At 29.7% G+C, this 21,187-nt stretch overlaps 9 protein-coding genes across 10 annotated transcripts; 5 read left to right on the top strand and 4 right to left on the bottom strand.

The window, feature by feature from the left end:
* The first annotated feature begins 74 nt into the window (after positions 1-74).
* On the top strand, positions 75-4,069 carry Upf1 (Upf1 RNA helicase). The gene is made up of 4 exons (XM_027339577.2): positions 75-310; positions 377-1,458; positions 1,518-3,690; positions 3,768-4,069. The coding sequence occupies exons 1-4, from the start codon at positions 173-175 to the stop codon at positions 3,903-3,905; spliced, it is 3,531 nt and encodes a 1,176-aa protein (XP_027195378.2). The 5' UTR covers positions 75-172; the 3' UTR covers positions 3,906-4,069.
* Positions 4,002-5,470, top strand: mdlc (RING finger protein mdlc). The gene is made up of 2 exons (XM_027339581.2): positions 4,002-4,204; positions 4,266-5,470. Exons 1-2 carry the CDS (start codon positions 4,002-4,004, stop codon positions 5,281-5,283), a joined length of 1,221 nt encoding a protein of 406 aa, XP_027195382.2. The 3' UTR covers positions 5,284-5,470.
* LOC113789982 (uncharacterized) lies at positions 4,872-5,973 on the bottom strand. Its single transcript, XM_027339586.2, has 3 exons — positions 5,669-5,973; positions 5,453-5,606; positions 4,872-5,395 (listed from the first exon to the last, which is right to left on the bottom strand). Exons 1-3 carry the CDS (start codon positions 5,954-5,956, stop codon positions 5,280-5,282), a joined length of 558 nt encoding a protein of 185 aa, XP_027195387.2. The 5' UTR covers positions 5,957-5,973; the 3' UTR covers positions 4,872-5,279.
* A 158-nt stretch (positions 5,974-6,131) lies between these two features.
* Positions 6,132-7,837, top strand: LOC113789980 (H/ACA ribonucleoprotein complex non-core subunit NAF1). The gene is made up of 2 exons (XM_027339584.2): positions 6,132-6,666; positions 6,736-7,837. Exons 1-2 carry the CDS (start codon positions 6,132-6,134, stop codon positions 7,044-7,046), a joined length of 846 nt encoding a protein of 281 aa, XP_027195385.2. The 3' UTR covers positions 7,047-7,837.
* LOC113789984 (uncharacterized) lies at positions 7,038-7,828 on the bottom strand. The gene has a single exon (XM_027339588.2). It carries the CDS (start codon positions 7,826-7,828, stop codon positions 7,085-7,087), a length of 744 nt encoding a protein of 247 aa, XP_027195389.2. The 3' UTR covers positions 7,038-7,084.
* Positions 7,838-7,957: 120 nt separating the features above from the next.
* Positions 7,958-9,839, top strand: AP-2mu (adaptor protein complex 2, mu subunit). Its single transcript, XM_027339580.2, has 3 exons — positions 7,958-8,191; positions 8,260-9,264; positions 9,326-9,839. The coding sequence occupies exons 1-3, from the start codon at positions 8,118-8,120 to the stop codon at positions 9,570-9,572; spliced, it is 1,326 nt and encodes a 441-aa protein (XP_027195381.1). The 5' UTR covers positions 7,958-8,117; the 3' UTR covers positions 9,573-9,839.
* A 584-nt stretch (positions 9,840-10,423) lies between these two features.
* Positions 10,424-11,671, top strand: LOC113789979 (uncharacterized). Its single transcript, XM_027339582.2, is given in 4 exon segments — positions 10,424-10,573; positions 10,637-11,277; positions 11,356-11,455; positions 11,457-11,671. Coding segments are annotated over 4 exon segments (936 nt in total). The 3' UTR covers positions 11,502-11,671.
* Positions 11,563-16,157, bottom strand: LOC113789974 (guanylate cyclase 32E-like). 2 transcript variants are annotated; one of them, XM_027339578.2, is made up of 18 exons: positions 15,809-16,157; positions 15,707-15,747; positions 15,493-15,641; positions 15,283-15,405; positions 14,582-15,212; positions 14,376-14,515; positions 14,137-14,297; positions 13,945-14,062; positions 13,690-13,893; positions 13,528-13,632; positions 13,396-13,467; positions 13,170-13,332; positions 13,029-13,107; positions 12,794-12,959; positions 12,638-12,723; positions 12,423-12,563; positions 11,941-12,362; positions 11,563-11,876 (listed from the first exon to the last, which is right to left on the bottom strand). In XM_027339578.2, the coding sequence occupies exons 1-18, from the start codon at positions 15,994-15,996 to the stop codon at positions 11,677-11,679; spliced, it is 3,189 nt and encodes a 1,062-aa protein (XP_027195379.2). In that variant the 5' UTR covers positions 15,997-16,157; the 3' UTR covers positions 11,563-11,676. The 2 variants fall into 2 exon arrangements, with proteins under 2 accessions (XP_027195379.2, XP_075679816.1); XM_075823701.1 differs by lacking the exon at positions 15,707-15,747 and having other exon boundaries at positions 15,493-15,616; positions 15,809-16,156.
* A 455-nt stretch (positions 16,158-16,612) lies between these two features.
* Elp1 (elongator complex protein 1) lies at positions 16,613-21,121 on the bottom strand. Its single transcript, XM_075823698.1, has 4 exons — positions 20,788-21,121; positions 20,189-20,720; positions 17,024-20,125; positions 16,613-16,954 (listed from the first exon to the last, which is right to left on the bottom strand). The coding sequence occupies exons 1-4, from the start codon at positions 20,947-20,949 to the stop codon at positions 16,887-16,889; spliced, it is 3,864 nt and encodes a 1,287-aa protein (XP_075679813.1). The 5' UTR covers positions 20,950-21,121; the 3' UTR covers positions 16,613-16,886.
* Positions 21,122-21,187: the final 66 nt, after the last annotated feature.

Genomic DNA, 21,187 nt, shown 5'->3' with positions numbered 1-21,187 from the left:
TTTTTTTTTCAGAAAAGAGTTCGAGAAATTATTATTTGTTAACGGCCACCAGATGACGCCGTCTTTATATTCTATTGTTGATGATGAGTTATTACATGCTGGTCAGCATTAATTTTCGGCCAAAATTTTTTTTTTAAAATTCGATTTGATTTGTAAGAAGAAGAGAAGAAAAATGTCTCAATTTCTTGATGAACGAGACAATGATGATCTAATGTTGTTGAATACTCAATGTAGTAATTTTGATTATGGTGAATATTCACAACGATTATCAAATTCACAACAACCTTTATCATATAATCATCATGATGTTGTAAGTAGAAGGAAAAAAATGTTGAAATTTTACTTTTTAATAATATGTGTTTTTTGAATTTAAAAGTTTGGTCAAGATGTAGCAGGTGGCTCATCATCAAACAATAGTGTAGCTGATCCAATTACATCGGATATAACTGGTATAACACAGAATTTCAGTGAATTAAATTTCGAAGATGAAGATGATGATAATATTATCGGTGGTAGTGGTGGTGGTGATTATAATAAAGAATTACCTGGACATGCTTGTAAATATTGTGGTATACATGATCCGAATACTGTTGTACAATGTAATATTTGTAAAAAATGGTTCTGTAATGGTCGTGGTAATACATCGGGCAGTCATATTATTAATCATTTAGTTCGATCGAAACATAAAGAAGTTAGTCTACATAAAGATGGTACACTTGGTGATACAGTGCTTGAATGTTATAGCTGTGGTTGTCGTAATGTGTTTGTATTGGGATTTATACCAGCTAAAGCTGATTCGGTTGTTGTATTGCTTTGTCGACAACCATGTGCAGCACAATCCAGCCTTAAAGATATGAATTGGGATCCTGATCAATGGAAACCATTGATTTCAGAACGAATGTTTCTTTCATGGTTAGTAAAAGTTCCGTCGGATGAAGAACAACTTCGTGCTAGACAAATTACCGCTCAACAGATTAATAAATTGGAAGAACTTTGGAAGGAAGGTAGTTCAGAGGCAACATTTTTGGATCTAGAAAAACCTGGTGTCGATGAAGAACCACAACAAGTATTGGTCAGTTATGAAGATGCATATCAATATCAAGGTATATTTTCACCATTGGTCAAATTGGAAGCCGATTATGATAAAAAATTGAAAGAATCGCAAACACAAGATAATATTGAAGTAAGATGGGATGTTGGTTTGAATATGAAAATTATTGCCTATTTTCGTATTGCTAAATCTGATACTGATATGCGTTTGATGCATGGTGATGAACTTAAACTTCGTTATGTTGGTGATCCATCCAAGCCATGGTCCGGCATTGGTCATGTAACAAAAATCCCCGATAATTATAGTGATGAAGTTGCAATCGAATTGAAAACAAATCATAATGTACCGACTAATTGTAATTCAAATTTTGCTGTTGATTTTGTTTGGAAATCTACTAGTTTTGATAGGTAAAAGTTTAATTTTTTTTCTAATGATAATCATTATTGATTTTCATTTTCAATTTTAGAATGCAAGCTGCTTTACGTCGATTTACCATTGATGATACATCGGTTAATAGTAGTATCTATCATAAATTACTTGGCCATAATTTGGAGGATAAACAAATGTCTAAATCATCTAATATCAAATTGAATATACCACCGAATTTGCCTGAACTTAATAAATCACAAATGTTTGCTGTTAAACAATCAGCATCGAAAAGTTTAACCCTGATTCAAGGACCACCGGGTACTGGTAAAACAGTTACATCGGCATCGATTGTTTATCATTTTGTACGATCAGGTTCAACACCTGTTTTGGTTTGTGCACCAAGTAATATTGCTGTCGATCAATTAACGGAAAAAATTCATCTGACCGGATTGAAAGTAGTGCGGATATGTGCAAAAAGTCGTGAAGCAATTAGTTCACCTGTATCATTTCTTGCATTACATAATCAAATTCGTGAAATGGTTGGACATTCAGAATTTCGTAAATTACAACAATTAAAAGATGAAACCGGAGAGCTGTCATCATCCGATGAAAAACGTTATCGAATATTGAAACGACAATGTGAACGTGAATTATTAGAATCGGCTGATGTTATTTGTTGTACATGTGTTGGTGCTGGTGATCCACGATTATGTCGATTTAAATTTCATTCGATGCTTATTGATGAATCGATGCAAGCAACTGAACCTGAATGTATGGTACCAGTAGTTCTTGGCGTACGACAATTAGTACTTGTTGGTGATCATTGTCAACTTGGTCCAGTGGTTATGTGTAAAAAAGCAGCTAAAGCTGGTCTTTCTCGATCACTATTCGAACGTTTAGTTGTACTTGGTATACGTCCTATTCGTTTGGAAGTTCAATATCGTATGCATCCATCGTTAAGTGAATTTCCATCGAATTTATTCTATGAAGGATCATTACAAAATGGTGTTCATGGATCCGAAAGGCAATTGAAAGGAAATGATTTTCCATGGCCAATACCAGATCGACCAATGTTTTTTTATTGTTGTCAAGGACAAGAAGAAATTGCTGGTTCTGGTACATCGTATTTGAATCGTACAGAAGCTGCTTATGTTGAAAAAATTATTACAAGATTTTTGAAATCCGGATTGAAACCCGAACAATTGGGTGTGATTACACCGTATGAAGGACAACGTTCATTTTTGGTACAATATATGCAACATAATGGATCATTTCATACGAAATTATATCAGGAAATTGAAGTGGCCAGTGTTGATGCATTTCAAGGACGAGAAAAAGATATTATCGTATTTTCCTGTGTTCGTTCGAATGAACATCAAGGTATTGGATTTTTGAATGATCCACGACGATTGAATGTAGCATTAACTCGTGCAAAATATGGAATCATTATTGTTGGTAATCCAAAAGTTTTATCCAAACAACCAATTTGGAATCATTTACTGTCATTTTATAAAGAACAACGTGTATTGGTTGAAGGACCATTGAATAATCTAAAAGAAAGTTTGATACAATTTTCTAAACCACGTAAAATGATTAATCCGATTACGAATGGACTTTCACCATTTAATTCGGTTGCACAACCTATGATGAACACTAACAGCAGTAATAATAATCAATTTCAAATGCCAACATTACCATTTGCAATGAATAATCGTTTTGGACATGGATTATTATCGAATCCGATCGGAAATCCGAACAATAATAATGATCGTGATGAATATTCAAATTATTCATCAAGTCAAACAAATTCACAACCATATAGTCATCATAATGTTCATCATCCACAACCACCACCATCACATCATCATCATTATCGATCTAATCAACATGATCAATTATCCTATATTGCTAATGATCGTGCACAAACTAATTTGGCTGCCATATCAAATTTTCCAGTACCGATTGGTCTTTTCATAACGATGCCACAAAATTATTATGGACAAAATCAACAACAACATCAACAGATGGCTCATAACCAAAGATCGAATAATGGTAAACAACAACAAAATAAAAGATATAATCGTAATAGTGGTACGGTTAGTCGAAGTAGTCAGGATAGTCAGAATTTATCACAAAATTTGCTTACACAACCTGGTACATTTGGTCAATTATCTTCATCGAATAGTCAACAACAACAACATCCAGGTGCTGGTCTTTATTCGATGCAAGGATATTCACAACATCTTCTTTCACAAACAGATCTATCACAGGTAATGTGTGATTTTTTTTCTTTTAATTTGAAAATTTATTGACATTTTTTCTTTTTTGGTATTCAATCACAATACAGGATCCATATAGCTTTGAAGATAGATCTCAATTGGATGGACTTTTATCACAAGAATCTGCTTACCATGATCGAAGTCATCTATATCTATCATCACAAACAGCCAATCCAGGTGGTGGTGGTGGAACACAGCCTAATTAATTTAATTAATATTTATCCATTCTTTTCTTGCATTGTTGTTTGTTCTGTTGTTGATAAACACATTTTGAGTTTTTTCACTATCCATTATCAGCCTGAATGTTATGTTTGATCATATATAATACACATCTCTCGTTCATAATAAAAAATTTAAAAAAAAAATCAAATACATTTTGTGCCATAGATGGCAGCACTTTTCAATGTTGTCATTTGTTGATAATTTCATGCCCGTTTTTTTCAAAAAAAACAAAAATGTCCGATGATAATTGTAAATTTTTTCTTAAACGAACTACAAATCGAAGGTAAATATCAATTGTTTTAATTAGCAATTAATCAATGTTTAATATTCATATTCGTTTACAGTGTTCGTACAAGACTGACAAAAACTTCGAGCAGTAATTCAAGCGATTCGGACAGTGATGAAGAATCAAGTGTCATTATTAGTGATCGAAAAAAACGAAAACCAAATCCAATGATTCAATCAACATGTTCGTTTAGGAAATCTTTGAAAAATAAGAACAAAAAAATTTCTCATGAAGATAGTGACGATGATGATGATGATAATGATGCAATACATGTAAGTTATGCATCAAGTAAATCTGGTGAACGTGATGGTCCATCCGATATGGGTGCAACAATGACATTGGAAACCGAAACTGAACGTGATAAAGATGCACAAAGTATATTTGAACGATCGCGTAAGATACAGGAAGAAACGATGGATCCTAGCAATGATGAACAAATCTATCGTGGTGCTAATAACTATCAACAATATAAACAGAAAAAAGATACGCCATTCGGTAATGCATCATCGGGACATGTTCGAAAAGGTCCAATGCGTGCACCGGATAATATTCGTTCAACTGTTCGTTGGGATTATCAACCAGATATCTGTAAAGATTATAAAGAAACAGGATTTTGTGGTTTTGGTGATTCATGTAAATTTTTGCATGATCGTTCGGATTATAAAGCTGGTTGGCAGTTAGAACTTGAAACATCAACAAAAGGTCAAAAACATAAACATGGTAACGAAGATGATGATAATGACGATGATCCGGATAAATATAAAATCGATGATGATGATGATTTACCTTTCGCATGTTTTATATGTCGTAATCGTTTTGTTAATCCAGTGGCAACAAAATGTAAACATTATTTTTGTCAACAATGTGCATTGGATCATTATAAAAAATCGACAAAATGTTTTGTTTGTGGTGCACAAACAAGCGGTGTATTTAATATTGCTAAAGATATTGAAAAACGAATGAAAACAAGCGAACAATTTGAACAACAAAAAGACGAAAAAGATTCTGAACCAGATGATCAACAGGATGGCCAACCATCGAATGATGACGACGACTACGATAACGAAAATATTTAAAAAGGCCATACATACGACCAATAACTTCGTCCTTTTGTAGCATTCGAAACATCACCATTTTTGTCATTATCATTATTGTCATGAGGAAAAATGCTAAGTTTTCTCATATCATCTGTTCAACAAATAAAGTAAAAATTAAAAAAAAATTTCATCCAATAAAACAAATTACCTCCAATATCGGAAACAATTTCCTTATTTTGTACAATTTTATCATCTTTTTTCTGTATTTCTCGTTCAATAGTTTTACTGCCATCCGATTGTTTTGTAATAATTTTTTCATTACCATCACTATCTTTGATGACAGTTTTTTCTTCAAACATACCCTAAACATCCAGTGAGAAGAAAAAAAAATCAATATATTTCAATTGATGATGAACAACATTACCTGTGAATCGGATTTAAATTCTTTGATAATTGTTTGAGATTTTGATGATCCTAATTGATTATCATTAAGTGCTTCAAAGAAATTATCAAATGAATGTACACCGTTTCTTGGTGATCGTCGAATTGTTGATGATGATGATGCGAAATTTTTCAACATCAAATCACGTGGACGTATATTAGTTCGTGGACCATCACCGAACATAAAATTACCACGTATAAAACTTTTCTCCAAATCATCAATAGTTTCTTCCATGTTAAAAATACTGTCGAAAAATTCACGTAAATCCATTTTTTTCTGGATCAAATTTTGATAATCAAATGTTATTTCGATGATACAAGTTTGTTTATATGTTGAGCGTTTCACGAATAAAGTTTTTTTTTGTTGAAATCACGTGATCAAAGCATGGTTTTATTTTTCTCGCTTGCTAACTCTTGTTTACATTTTCAAATTTTCCAAAATCATCATGATCCATCAATCAATTGTTGATTATTCATCGGATTCAGATGTTTGTATGAACGATGATGATGATGATGATAATGATAATAGGGTTGACAATCAACAATTGAATCAAATTTCGTCGGACGAATTGATCATCAAAAAAATTATCAATCGATTATTGTTCAAAGTGGAAAAACGTTACCTTCATCAATTTGTAAATTCATTTCGATCACATCGTGAACAACCATTTCATTATGATACGGATGAAACTGATGATGATCATCTTTCACCATGGTCTCCTGATGATAATGAATCGGATATAAATGTCGATGATGAATCAGATTCCGAAACAATGACTGCTTGTAAAACAGAGGGCGAATTAACATTTGATGAACTGCCTAAAATTGAACGTTTAAATATTCATTCACCTGTCGAACAATTAACACAAATTGGTACGATAAATTCATTTGTTAATCAATTGGTCATCGTTCAATCATTCACAACTGTTCATGTATTGGATCTTGATTCAACTTTATTTCTTAAAGATGGATCTCCATTAGGTGCGTAATGTTTTCTTTTCTTTTGGCTAGATTAAATTAATCTAATCTTTTTCTCACAACAAATATTAGGACAAATATTCGATGTAATCGGACCAGTACGACAACCAAATTATGTTGTTCGTTTTAATTCATCCAAAGAAATTCGTGATATGAATCTTTCCATTAATATGGCCGTTTATTATAATGGATGTTTTCCCGAACCATATACTAAATATGTTTTTGTTAATCATTTGATTCGTCAAAAAGGATGTGATGCATCATGGAAAGATAATAATGAACCACCACCTGAACATCAAGATTATTCGGATGATGAACAAGAACGACAAGCACGATGGAAATTTCAGGCTAAATCAAGATTGAATCCAACCAAATATGAATAAAGAATATATTTTTCTTTTTTTAATTATAAATCATTTGATTAAATAATCAGATTATTTTGTGAAAAATCATAAAATTGTTTCAATGAATCATTAATTATTTTTGGAATAAATTGTCCATTTTCTGATTCGATTGGTAAAATTAAAAATATAAAATTTAATCGTCGAACGATACAATGTTGCATTATGGCCAATTCAAATTCATCATTAGATGTTTCGGGTGCCATTAATTTTGTGATGCTACATTTTTTACCAATATCAGCAATGTAATCATTATCCAATGTTGTTGGTGATTTAAGATATTGTACATGACCGGAACGATTTTTTTGTTTCGATATGATCAATAATTTTGATTTGGTTGAATTGATCAATTTGTTCAATACAGCATCGAAAAGATATTCAACTAGTTGTACAGTTAAATGTTCATGTTGTAATAATGTTCGATGATTGATGGCTAACCAACAGGATTGTGGATGATTACCATCATCTAAGAGATACAAATAACAAACTGGGATATCGACATTGTCAATCGATATGGTCAGGATTGTTTTCAAATTTTTTGGAATAGATTTAACATTGGTTACATAAATTTGTTTGAATTTAAATTCAGAATCGGATCGATAACCATTTTCATATTTTATCGAAAATTTTCCAAGTTTCGTAGGATTTTTTTGTCGATGAATTTCCTTATCGGGAACATGTTCATCATCATCATCGCAATCTGAATCCGACCACCAAGCAGATCTAGATGAAATATCATTAACTTCACCAAAAAATGTAGCCATAATTTTTTGTTGAAAAAAAATATTTTTTAAAAATTGTTAAATCATCCACCAACATAACAATCGTGATAGTATCGAATTGAATCCAATTGAGTTATACGTCCATCGCTCATATATTTATTATTATTTTGACAGTTGTTCATCACTTTTTTTGTGTGTGTTGTCCTGACAAACTATTGAATTTGGTCATTGATAATATATTTTTGGGGAAAAAAATCGATTAGAGGTGTTTCTCCGATTATTCTTGATCAAAAATTCATTCATTGATTGTTTAGCAAATGTTATTGCAACAATGATCGGTGGACTTTTCATCTATAATCATAAAGGAGAAGTTCTTATCTCACGAGTTTATCGTGATGATATTGGGTAAGTTTTATGAATGAATTAAATAATTCAGCAAATTTATGAAAATATTTCAATACGAAATTATGAAGACGAAACGCTGTCGATGCATTCCGTGTGAATGTTATCCATGCACGACAACAAGTACGATCACCGGTAACAAATTTGGCTAGAACTTCATTTTTTCATGTAAAACGAGGAAATCTATGGCTTGCAGCCGTCACTAAACAAAATGTTACAGCAGCAATGGTTTTTGAATTTTTACTTAAAATGTGCGATGTTATGCAAAGTTATTTTGGAAAGATAAATGAAGAAAATGTAAAGAATAATTTTGTTCTCATCTATGAATTGTTGGATGAAATTTTGGATTTTGGTTATCCTCAAAATACGGATACAGGCATATTGAAAACGTTCATCACGCAAACGGGCGTTAAATCGGCTACTAAAGAAGAACAGGCACAGATTACATCACAAGTAACCGGACAAATTGGTTGGCGTCGTGAAGGAATCAAATATCGACGTAATGAATTATTTTTAGACGTTTTGGAATATGTAAATCTATTAATGTCAGCACAAGGTCAAGTATTATCGGCTCATGTAGCCGGAAAAGTCATAATGAAATCCTATCTATCTGGTATGCCTGAATGTAAATTCGGTATCAATGATAAGATTACAATGGAAAATAAAAGTAAATCCACTCAATCGGCCATATTGGATGATTCGGCAGCACGTCCAAGTGGTTCATCCAAATCATCAATAGCAATTGATGATTGTCAATTTCATCAATGTGTAAAGCTATCAAAATTTGAATCGGAACATGCAATCAGTTTTATACCGCCGGATGGTGAATATGAATTAATGCGTTATCGTATCACCAAAGACATATCGTTTCCATTTCGAATCATACCATTGGTTCGTGAAGTTGGCCGTACTAAAATGGAAGTAAAAGTGGTTCTTAAATCGAATTTCAAACCATCATTGATTGGACAGAAAATTGAAGTAAAAATTCCCACTCCATTGAATACATCAGGTGTACAATTGATCTGTATGAAAGGTAAAGCTAAATATAAAGCAAGCGAAAATGCTATTGTCTGGAGGTTAGTAATGTATTTATTGATTGGTTACTTTCGTCAATTAATTATATTTATTATTTTTCAGAATCAAACGAATGGCAGGTATGAAAGAAACTCAGCTTAGTGCCGAAATTGAATTATTATTGACCGATAATAAAAAGAAATGGAATAGGCCACCGATTTCGATGAATTTTGAGGTACCATTTGCACCATCCGGTTTGAAAGTCCGTTATCTAAAAGTATTTGAACCAAAATTGAATTATAATGATCATGATGTTATCAAATGGGTACGATATATTGGTCGTAGTGGCCTTTATGAAACACGATGTTGAAATCATCATCATAATGTTGAAGATTTCTACCATAATTTTTCTCTCATTCCACTTCGATTTCTTTTTTCCCTGCGTAGAAATTTTTTAGCAAGCAATAGAAAAAATCATATGATTATTATATAATATTACTATATCTCATTATTGTCAATTTTAATTTTAGAAGTCACATATATTTAAACATCATATTTGAAAATGTATGTTTGTTTTTTTGGCTTTTTAATTCTTGGTAAAAAAAATAAAATGTAATTTTGAAATTTGATTGATGAATACCGGTGGTGGTTTATTTATTTGATTTATCATTTTCATCATTCATTTTTGTATTCATTTATCCAGATATATATAGAGCTCCATATCCGTTATTATTGGTATTCCACTGTGTCATGAAGCAGAAACAAAAGTTCGAAGTTTCGAAGTTTAGAACTGTTCGAAACAACAATTTTGCAATGTTTTAATTTTTCTGTTCATTCGATCGTTGTAGCTCACATATGTTTCATTTGTTTCATTCATTCATTCATGTTTGTGTTTTCATTCAACATCTTTTAGCAAATTTTGTCAATTAATTTTGATCAAAACAGGAAGTTAATCAATCTTCTTCAGCAGCATTTTTTTATTATTTTAAATGTTTTTCAATGATTATGATTATTATTAATCGACCCTTGACCTAGATCAAATTCATTGTTCAGTTTAACAATTTGTTTAATAATCAAATAAAAACAAATAATTTACATTACAGGATATTGTTAATCAAATCTAATTTATTCAGAAGAAAACTGAAAGAAATTGTTATCAAATCTGATATAATTGTTTATTGGTGAAAACATTTGTCCATCATCATTCTGTGTGTGAAAAGCATGGAACTATCAACGACGATGCGTACGGATGAAACGAATTCTTCTAATAAGAAATCTAATAAAAAATCGCTTACAAATTCACGGATTAGCAAAATGCCAATATTTTTACGTGAAATGTTGGCCGAAATGGTTGGAACATTTTTGCTTATTGTAAGTTGTATGCATTATCGTTTAGCCTAAACAACAATTAACTGTTTTGTTTAAACTATATAGTTGTTTGGTCAAGGATCGATTGCTACTTATTTATTGAATCGTAATTCAAAAATTGGTATCGATCTTTTTTCCATTGCATTTACATTCGGTATTGGTGCTTTGGCAGGTATATCAGCTTCGATGTCCATTTCTGGTGGACATTTAAATCCAGCTGTAACATTAGCATTTGCCATAAGCGGTAGATTTCCATTATCAAAAGTTCCACATTATTTTTTCGGACAATATTTTGGTGCATTATTATCATCAATGGTTATATTCGTAACATATTATCAAAGTATTAAAACATATGATAATAATCAACGTATTGCTTATGCTGGTGATTGGTTTGGTAATAATCAAACACGTATGGCTGAAATTGCTACCGGTGGTATATTTGCTACATTTCCAGCACCATGGAATACTGTTGTATCATCATTGGTAGATCAAATAGTTGCTACGTTTTTATTGGTTTTCTCTGTACTGGCAGTTACGAATAAACGAGCTAAATTGCCGGATTATCTTTATCCATTCATACTCGGTTTGGTTATTTGTGGTGTAGTCGTTGCATTTGGTTTGCAATGTGGTGCAGCATTAAATCCAGCCAGAGATTTAGCACCAAGATTATTTTTATTAATTAGTGGCTATGGTTTCGATTCTTTCAGGTAAATAGAGATTATTGGTTAAATTTTTTCTTTTTACAATTCTCTCTTCAATACGATTCAAAACAAAAAAAAATTTAGACCCGTTCATTCACTTTATTGGCTAGTTGCTGGTGTTATTGGTCCACATATTGGTGGTATTCTTGCAGCTTGGTCATTTGATTTATTACTTTGGGATAACCCATGATGAAACCAATAATGAAAATCGAAATCAACAAAAAAATTGACCCTTATCAATAAATTGATTGATCTCTTTTTTTGGATGGTTTATTATATCGATTCAATCAATAAATCATAAACTATTTATTTTTTTCATAATTAAAATATAAACTATTAATGACCAAAATAAACATCATCATTTATCATAATTAAAATTTAAACAAAAAAAAACTAAAAACTTGCTTATATTGAATCATCTGATATATTTCGATCCAATAGCCAATAGGTACGCATCTGTCCTTTTCCTTTGATCGAAATTAGACCACGTTCTTCAAGAATATAGCCATCTAATTTATCTAGAATTTGTTTACATGAATAGCTAACATGTATTTTGTGTGCTTCACCAGTGGATTCCATTCTTGATGCAACATTCACTGTATCACCTACAATACAAATCAATCAAATGAAAGAAATAAATCCAATCTGATTCATAGGTAATAAGCTCACCGAATAAACAATAACGTGGCATTTTAAGACCAACAACACCGGCTACACATGGACCTGAATGAATACCTATACGAAGTTTAAGATATTCACCTGGACGATGAGCAATTTCAAAATTGAATATTTCATGTAAAAGATGTAATGCCATCGATGCTATTTGACCGGCATGTTTTTCAGCATTACGTATCGGCAGACCACTTACAACCATATAGGCATCACCAATTGTTTCCACTTTATAAACATCATAATTACCAATAATTGAATCGAAACATGTATACAAATCATTCAATAGATTAACCACTTGAATCGGTGTACTCATTGCTGAAAGTTCAGTAAAACCAACAATATCACTGAAATAAATGGTAACACAATCAAAATATTCGGCTTCAACTGCTTCACCGCGTTTCAATTGTTCAGCTGCCGATCTGAAGCCAAAAAAAATTGGAAATGAAAATCAAATGATCAATGATGATCGATTAATTTACTTGGGTAACATTCGTAATAATAGATTTTCGGTTTTCTTTTTCTCTTCCAACAATTGTATAGTTCGTTCTTGAACCAATGATTCAAGATTATATGAATATTTTTCCAACATTGCAATCATATTGTCAAATATGTTTGGTTTTCTTCGTTATTCGGTTGAAAATGGATGAAATGAATTATTTACATATCAGGAAAAAAAATGAAAATCATAACTTACAATCCAGCTTGCATTTCACGTAAACGGATATTGATGAAACGAAAATCCGGTCGTTCATCAGGTTCTTCTTTCCAACATTCTTCAATCTTGGAAAAAGAAATCCATCAAATCATCAATATTGATAATAATAAGGAAAATTTAACAAAAAATACATACACATTTAATTATATATTGTGAACATTTTAGTTTCTTTAATCGTGGTCGAAATACTTCACCATACAATTTTGGATTGATAATACGATGTAAAATTTCATTATTTGACATATTAATCTCTTCATATGGATTTTTTCGTAATATTATTTCATATAGTATTAATGCAAATCTAGAAACCAGAAAAAAAAGATGATCAATCAAACAAATCAATAGAAAAGAAAACACAATTCATTCATACGAATAAACATCGCCTTTTTGTGATCCACGTGGTGATGCATTTAAATTTTTCAATAATTCTGGTGCTCTCCATAACATATCTGCAAACAGAATATTGATTATGATTAATGAGTGAATGTTTGTCGTGACTTGTTTACATTACCTTTTTCTTGATTTTCTTTTGATTTGAATAGATCCTGTGTAGATTTAAATTCATGCAAACCATAATCAGATATTTGTAATACCCATCGACTATCGATCAAACAGTTGGATGGTTTTAGATTACCATGTGATATGATATCTGAATCATGAAGATATATCATTCCCTATATTTGAAGATTTTTGATATTTTTTCAAACAAAAACAAAAACAGAAAAATAATAACAAACTTTGATCAGATCGGCAACTAATGATGCAACAAACATGTTATCCAGATTAATGTCTTTATTACGTAGTACATCCTGCATCCAAAAGCGAAAAAAAAATCAGAATTTTGACTTTGAACAACAATTGATACAAACCTCAAGATTTCCTCGTGCACAATAAATAAACATAACGGCTATGTTTGGTGCATCAATAATGGCACCTATAAATTGATTTATATTTTCATGACGCATTTCACGCATCTTGAATTATAGAAAAAATTTAATTTTAGATTAGTACAATACCGATCTATGTATTACCTGTATCAATTCTTTACGAATATTTCGGGTAAGATCAATAGATTTTTTACATATTCGCTTAACAAATGTAATCGATCCTTTATAAATGGCAATACCATAAAGTTGATTATCGAAAATATCTATGGATGAATTTTCAAATTGTTCATTTTTATTTTGAATATTATTTGTATTGAAAACAACTTCCATTTGTTTTAAACTATGTAGCTAGAAGATAAGAAAAATTAGACAATTCAACGAATCATCTTCAGTACATACATTGATTGTATTACGAATATTTTGTAATCCATATTCAAAATCGGTATGTATGAATAAAATATCTTTGATATCGATTTTCCATAATACTTTTGTTAATTTATATTCATAATGATAATGTCTTGTGGATAATTTAGTGATTTCGGAGAAAAAATCATTATCAATTTTCAAAGAATTTAACAAAAAAAAACTTACTTAAAAATAAAGAAAACGATTGTTATAAAAATAATAATAAACAATATGATACCGATAATTATTGTTACATTATCACAGAATTCATTGTTAAAACCACAAATTGGTTCGGATAATATTGGTCCATTACCATACCATTTTAATTTACGATTCAATTTTAATACCTATTTAGTTAATCAAATTAATAAAACAGCAAACATGATAAAATTATCAAATCAACAACACTTAATTAAACAACAAACCGGTAAATCATTTTCAGTCTGATGAAATGAACCAACAATTTGCATATCGATACTTTTATTAACAATATCTAAACAAAGTAATGTATAATTGCCTTCAGCATCACCATTTTCATCCATATGTACATTGAATCCAAGTATACCTTTTGGATGAAAAAAAATTAATTATCATTTTTAGGCAAAAGTAAAAATAGAAATTAACAACAAACTTTTATAATTAAGATTTTTCAATGCATCCATAACAATAATACCATTGGAAATATTTTGTCCATTTTCAATAACTTTATGAAATGCTTGTGCAATAACTGTAACAGCATCATATAGTAGACCACCATAAATTGGTACCTGAATGGCAATTTTTTTATGAAACGGTATACTAAATGGATCACGACGATTATATTCAAGAACATCTTTTTGAAATTCCGAATAATTCATATTTAATGGTGGACTTGGTGTTATAATCATTAAACCTCTTAGATCCAAATGATCTAAATTACGTAGATTTTTATATTGTTTATTAAGATAGCCACCTTTTTTTACTGAATAAAATACTTCTTCTTCAACCGAAACAATTGCATACAGACCGGTATCAAGTAATTTTTTTCGTTGCATTAAACGTATAAAATCAACTAAAACAAATGTATCGGTAAGTAGAATATAGATTCTTGTTTGTTGATAACTATTATCAATGATTTGTTCGATTTCTTGTTCATGACGGCTAATATATTGATCAGGTAGATAATATTTTTGTCGTATTTGTATTTGTTGTTCATTGGCTAATTTCATCAGTGATTCTTGTACTTGTTGATTGGATGGATTTTTCGATACAATCAATACGACCTATGTTATAAGATAATGTATTTTTGCAATTAAACAAAAAAAAAAAAAATGTGAAAAATATTTTACATACTTTATTCCATTTGAAATGTTTCAATAAAGATATGACTGATTTGGAAATTTTTGAACTTGGCGGTAATGTACGAGCAAATGTTGGATAAATTGTTTTATTCGATAGATTTTGATCGATACATTTCTTGTTTTGTTTGTTTGTGATGGAAAAATTATTAGATAAACATCACTTTTTTTGTATAAAGAAATCAATCGAAAAAATGAAACTTACATATGAAACGATTGGTTTATTCCAAGCCGATGCAACTAATGCTTCACAAGCACAACTTTCATCCGGTCCAATAAAAGCATGAACACGATCTTTTAATTCGGTCATTTTTCGTATACCGGAATAACTGTTTGGTTTACCGAATTCAGCAGCTTTTTGTGAATTGATTTTTTCAAAAATTTTCTTTTTTTTTAAAAAAACGAGCAAAAAAACTTACCAATAAAATCGATATTATGATTAGGAAGAATAGAATCATCACTAAATAAACACAAACAGAAACATAAATGGTCGAAATAGAATCGAATGAATTTGAATTTACCTATTCAAATCTTTAATGGCTAATGGTACAGCACCGGCAATAATTTTACCTAAACCATAACGAAATGAACTTAGAAAACCAATACGTATTGTAGTATTGTTTGTCGTCAATACAACAGGTGAACAAGTGACCACTAATCCAGGTGTAATCGATAACAAAATAATAATAATAATGTTCATCATCATCATTATTTGATATACGATATTCAATGATTTTCCAATTCGAACGGATGACTTTTTTTTTTTGTTTTGGAACCGCCTGAATCGATTTGATCCTTATGAATGTTTATGACAAAATTATTATAACATTCAAATTCTATCCACATCCAACCAACATCGACGACAACAGCCAGCCAAAAAAAAATCAGCGAAAATTAAAATACCATTTTCTAATGAACATTTTGATATGTTTGTGTTTCTATGGATTCTTTTTCTCATGACGAAAACATAACGATGACGACGACGAAGAAAAAAAAATATGAAGAATAAAGTGGGGGAGAGAAAAAGAGAGAAATATCAAATGAATTTATATTTTGCTACAAATTAAGATTAAGAATTGTTGACACTTTTTTTCCCACAACTTATTGAAATAATCCTTAATGATTTTTTTTCTGGTGTATGATTGGTGGTGGTGTGAGGCCCAATTGTTGCTAAAATTATGGTTGGAGACAAACAAACAAACGAAAAAAAACGGAATTACAAATCAAATAATCAATTCCGATCGGATTTTTTGATTATGAAATTTGGGGGGTGATGATGAAATCAATTTGGATATTAGAATTCGATTCGATTCTTTCTTTTGGTATTCAACAAAAACAAAACAAAAAATTTTATTTTTTACGTAATAAATGTATTTATATTTGTTGATCCAATCGAAATTCGATTGAATCAGAAAAAAAATGAAAAAATAGGAAAATCTGACAAGAACAACTCTCTCTCGTCAACATTTGTACTAAAAACAATTTTCAAAAAAAAATGATATAATGAGATTATCAACAATCGATAATCTTGTTACATTATTGATGTATTTGATGAATGAAAATCGAGAAAATCCGCTTTTTGGTTTTTTTGTTTGGTTTTCAATTCAAAATCAATTTATAATTTAACCGATCATCCGGAATCTGAACTATCGATCGTAATTGTTCGTCTATTTTTAAAAAAATAATGAACAAAAATCATTTATTTTTGTTTTCTTCAAATAATCAATTTTACTTACCATTTTCTAATCTTTGATTAAAATTATTTGATTTCCATATAAATTCAATACAATTATTCATATGATTTTCAAATGTTTCCAATATTTGTTGTAATTGTTTTGATTGATTCGAATAATATTGATCATAAAGTATTCGAATTAAATACCGTCCTTGTTGAAATAGTTGTGAACTTTGTTTGATTAATTCTTTGATAGCAAAAATTATTTGTAAATCTTCATTTGTTGAACCTTTTTTCAGTAAATATTTTCTTTGTTCTTTACGTTTTTGTTTTTTTGCATGACTAATATTTGTTTTTAATGTTTGATTTGTTTTATCAGTATCATATGATTGTAATGATGATGTATCACTGCAAACACTGCTTGTATCAGAATATGTATCAAAATTATCATCTTTTTCATTCAAATTTTGTTCAAATTTTCTGGTATTTTCATGCAATTCTTTTAATCTTTCTAAATGATTATTAAGAATTTGAATTTTATCGTTTAGATTTTCAATCATATGATTAAATGATTGTAACATTTCATCAATGAATTCTTTTTCCATTAATGATTCATTTAATTGATGTTTATGATGATATTCGATTGCTTCATACCAAAGATGACCTTTTACCATTATAATAAATGTTTCATCTGGATTTCCAAGATAAACATCACAAATATAAGCTGCTGCATTATAATTTCCATTCATTAATAGATTTTGTTTTAAAGATCGTAATAATTGTTTATAATTATCATCATCATCATTTGGATATGTTTTTCGTGCACAAATACAAGCTTGATTCCAATTACCCGATTGTACATACATTTTAAATGCTTGTAAATAATTTTTGGCACGATTATAAACAATACCAGCTTCTTCATAATAACATTTTTTATAAAGATAATCACCATATACATTCCATATTTGTTCCAAACCATTTTGTTGTTGTTGTTGTTGATTCAGACCATAGATTTCAATTGCATCTTTAAATAAATTTTTATCCTGTATTAATTGTAATGCTTCATCTAATTTATCTGGACATTTTTGTAAATGTTGTAAACATTTTCGATAACGATGTAAATAAAGATCGATACGATATTTTCTATAATTATCATCTTCGATTGTTAGAAAATCTTCGATTAACATTTGAAATTCTTTTGGATCTTTATTCGATTTCGAAACAACCATCAGTAACAAATCAAAATCATAAGTTCCTAATGCTTCTTCAATCAATCGTTTTAAATCAACAATTGACAACAAGAATTTGATGGCCATCTGTTGTAATTTTCCATCATTTAATCGATAAATTCGATACAAAGCTTCATCAATTTCTTGTACATCTTTTTTTACATGACACAATAAAATTGGTTTAATAAATTTTACTTCATCCATCCCGGTTAATGTTTCAAGAAATTTATCACAAATTCTGTTTATTTTATTTTCAATTCGTATTTCTGGTTCATGATGTGTCATAATATGATAAAGATTTGATGGTGATAAATCGAATAATAATAAACATAACCAATCAATATGATTATCACCATCAAGCTGTTCAATAAATTGTCGACAATTTTCAATAAACATTTCAAAATTATAATCACAAATATAATTTAAATTTATACGATTTTTTCGAAGAATTTCGAAAGCTTTAACAAATCTTTTTGAATCCAAATGTTTATCAACAAGATCTAGAAGAAGAATCCTCGGGCAAAATGCTTCCAAATTTCCACGTGGTAATTCAACAATAACACGTGAATTCGATTCGGAAATTGCCAATAATTTACTTCCACATTCAAGGTTACGACCGGGAAAATTTCGTTGTAAACTTGTTGGATTAAAATCTTTGATTGGCCAACAATAAAATTTATTATCAATAGTAGTGAATAGTAGATAACCATCGCTATGTAAAAGTATTGAATTAACATTTGATTTCATTACCAACATTTCATTATGATATAATGAATAATTTTTTGTTAAAATAAAAAAATGCAATTCATCATCATCATCAGTATGGTTGTTGAACAGCAAAACATTAACAATTTTTCCATCATATGTTGCGGGATTTTCTGTCATTATTGGCAATATAATTCCATTGCTGTCGAATTGATAAAATTGATTCAATGAATCAATCAATAATAATTTTCTATCCGATATCGATAACATATGATGACAATCAAATTCAATTTGATGATCAATAATGTTGCTGTTTTGTCGATAATCAAAACAAACAATTTTTCGACAATCAATACAGCCAAATATTCGACCTTCATTATCGATTAATGGAAGTAAAAATTTATCAATATTTTGGATTTTATCATAAAATACTGGCAGATAAATCATTTGAAAATCATTGGAAATATTTTCAAATTGATAAACAATTGGATAATTTAAATTATTAACATTTTCAATTGTAGATTCGGTCAGTTTCAGAATAATGACCATATCGTTAAGAAAAACTGATAAAAATTGTCCACGATAACAAATCTGATTGATAATATCGGTTTCGGTGAATTTAATTGCGTATGTATATAATGGTGGTGGTACACAAGTAGAATTCATATCCGAAATATTCAATTGATTACCTTCGATCAATAATACAGTACCGGTTTCAGTTGTTTGCGATGCTAATTCATAATTATAACAATGATAATCAAAATCCGTTGATATCATATGTAATCGTTGATATTCAATTTCATCACATAAAATTTTCTGAATAAATTTTTGTTCCTGTTTGATTTGAATTTTCTGTTTAAGATACCAATGATAGTTGTTTTGAGTAAAAAACAAAATTTCTTGAGTTTTGTTTTTCCGGTCATCCGCATTATTATCATTTTCGGTTGACATTGTTCGAAATCCAGCCACCAACAATATGGATGAATCATAAGACCAGGCAATTGTTTCAATATGAAATTCATTCACCTTAAAACACGGTAATTTAAATTGTCCATGTTTTAGACCATTTTTTTCGAAAAAAATTATATCATATGAATTGGCAGTCAATTGTGCTGATGCTATCAATGAACCGGATGGTTTCCAAGCAATAACTTTTTGCAAACCAGGTATCGATTCACTTGTATGTTGAAGTATACCATCACGATTGAATATTTTCAATGAACGATATCCTAAATAGAGAAAGAAAAAAGATTTTCAAAAAATTAACACCAGATTAATATGAATTATAAAACCTTTTGGCGAAAGAAAATTAATTGTATAATGATAATCATCATGCTTCCAATCGATAAAACATTTATGATCATCCAATTCGATTAACGGAATAGTTTGTTGTTCATCAACAATATTACGATGACGATGATCACGCATTCCTTGTCCATGAAATTGTGTTTCTTTTGATCCCCAATTAATATTGATCATTTCATTGGCACCATATTCATCAACATTTAAATCGTATCGACTTTTCAAAACCCATAATTTATTGAATAATAACATTACATTTTTGCTGGTATTCACAACCAATAATTCTTGATCGTAACTAAATTTTGCATCATCAATATTACCCGTAGTATCATCAATACTGTCCAATGATTTTTTCGTCAATAAATCATTGACAGTATCATAGTTGATTATAAGGCCATTGGTGAATAATATAAATAAAAGTTCATCTTCAATGATATATCGACAATAGACAATCGTTGGATAATTATTCCCATCATCATAATAATTTTGAAGCAAGCTTTGAAAATTAGCACGATGAATTATCTGTATAAATTATTATAACTTTTAATTCAAATGTTTTGTTTTGACGAAGAAAAATCTTGAAATTTACCTGTTTATCGTCTAAATGAAATGAATAAATCGAAAAATTCGAAACAATATAAGCCACATTGTAAGATCCATCAAAAACAAATTGATCATGTTGTTTATTGAATATTGTTGATTCATCTAATAAACGAATCGTTTCAGTTTGTTTTAGAATTAAATTTTGCATTTTTATAAAAAGAAAAAAAAATTTTGATTTCAATTTCAAATGATGCCTATTCACACACACACACGTGTTTATTTATAAACACACAAAAATAACACTATATATACATGAACGATTAATCAAGGTGGAAATAGAATCGAATTACAAAAAATAATGTTCGAATCGAACAATTCGAAAAAATCCGCGGTAAAAATTGTTTGTTTTGTTTTGTTTGTGTGGTGCTCACAATTTGTCAATAGTA

Source organism: Dermatophagoides pteronyssinus, unplaced genomic scaffold (assembly GCF_027571235.1).
Source record: "Dermatophagoides pteronyssinus isolate colony J.1.1.1.1 unplaced genomic scaffold, Derpt_VIB-CSIC_2022.12 sq0034, whole genome shotgun sequence".
Classification (NCBI taxonomy): domain Eukaryota; kingdom Metazoa; phylum Arthropoda; class Arachnida; order Sarcoptiformes; family Pyroglyphidae; genus Dermatophagoides; species Dermatophagoides pteronyssinus.
This window is presented reverse-complemented; position numbering and strand designations above follow the sequence as displayed.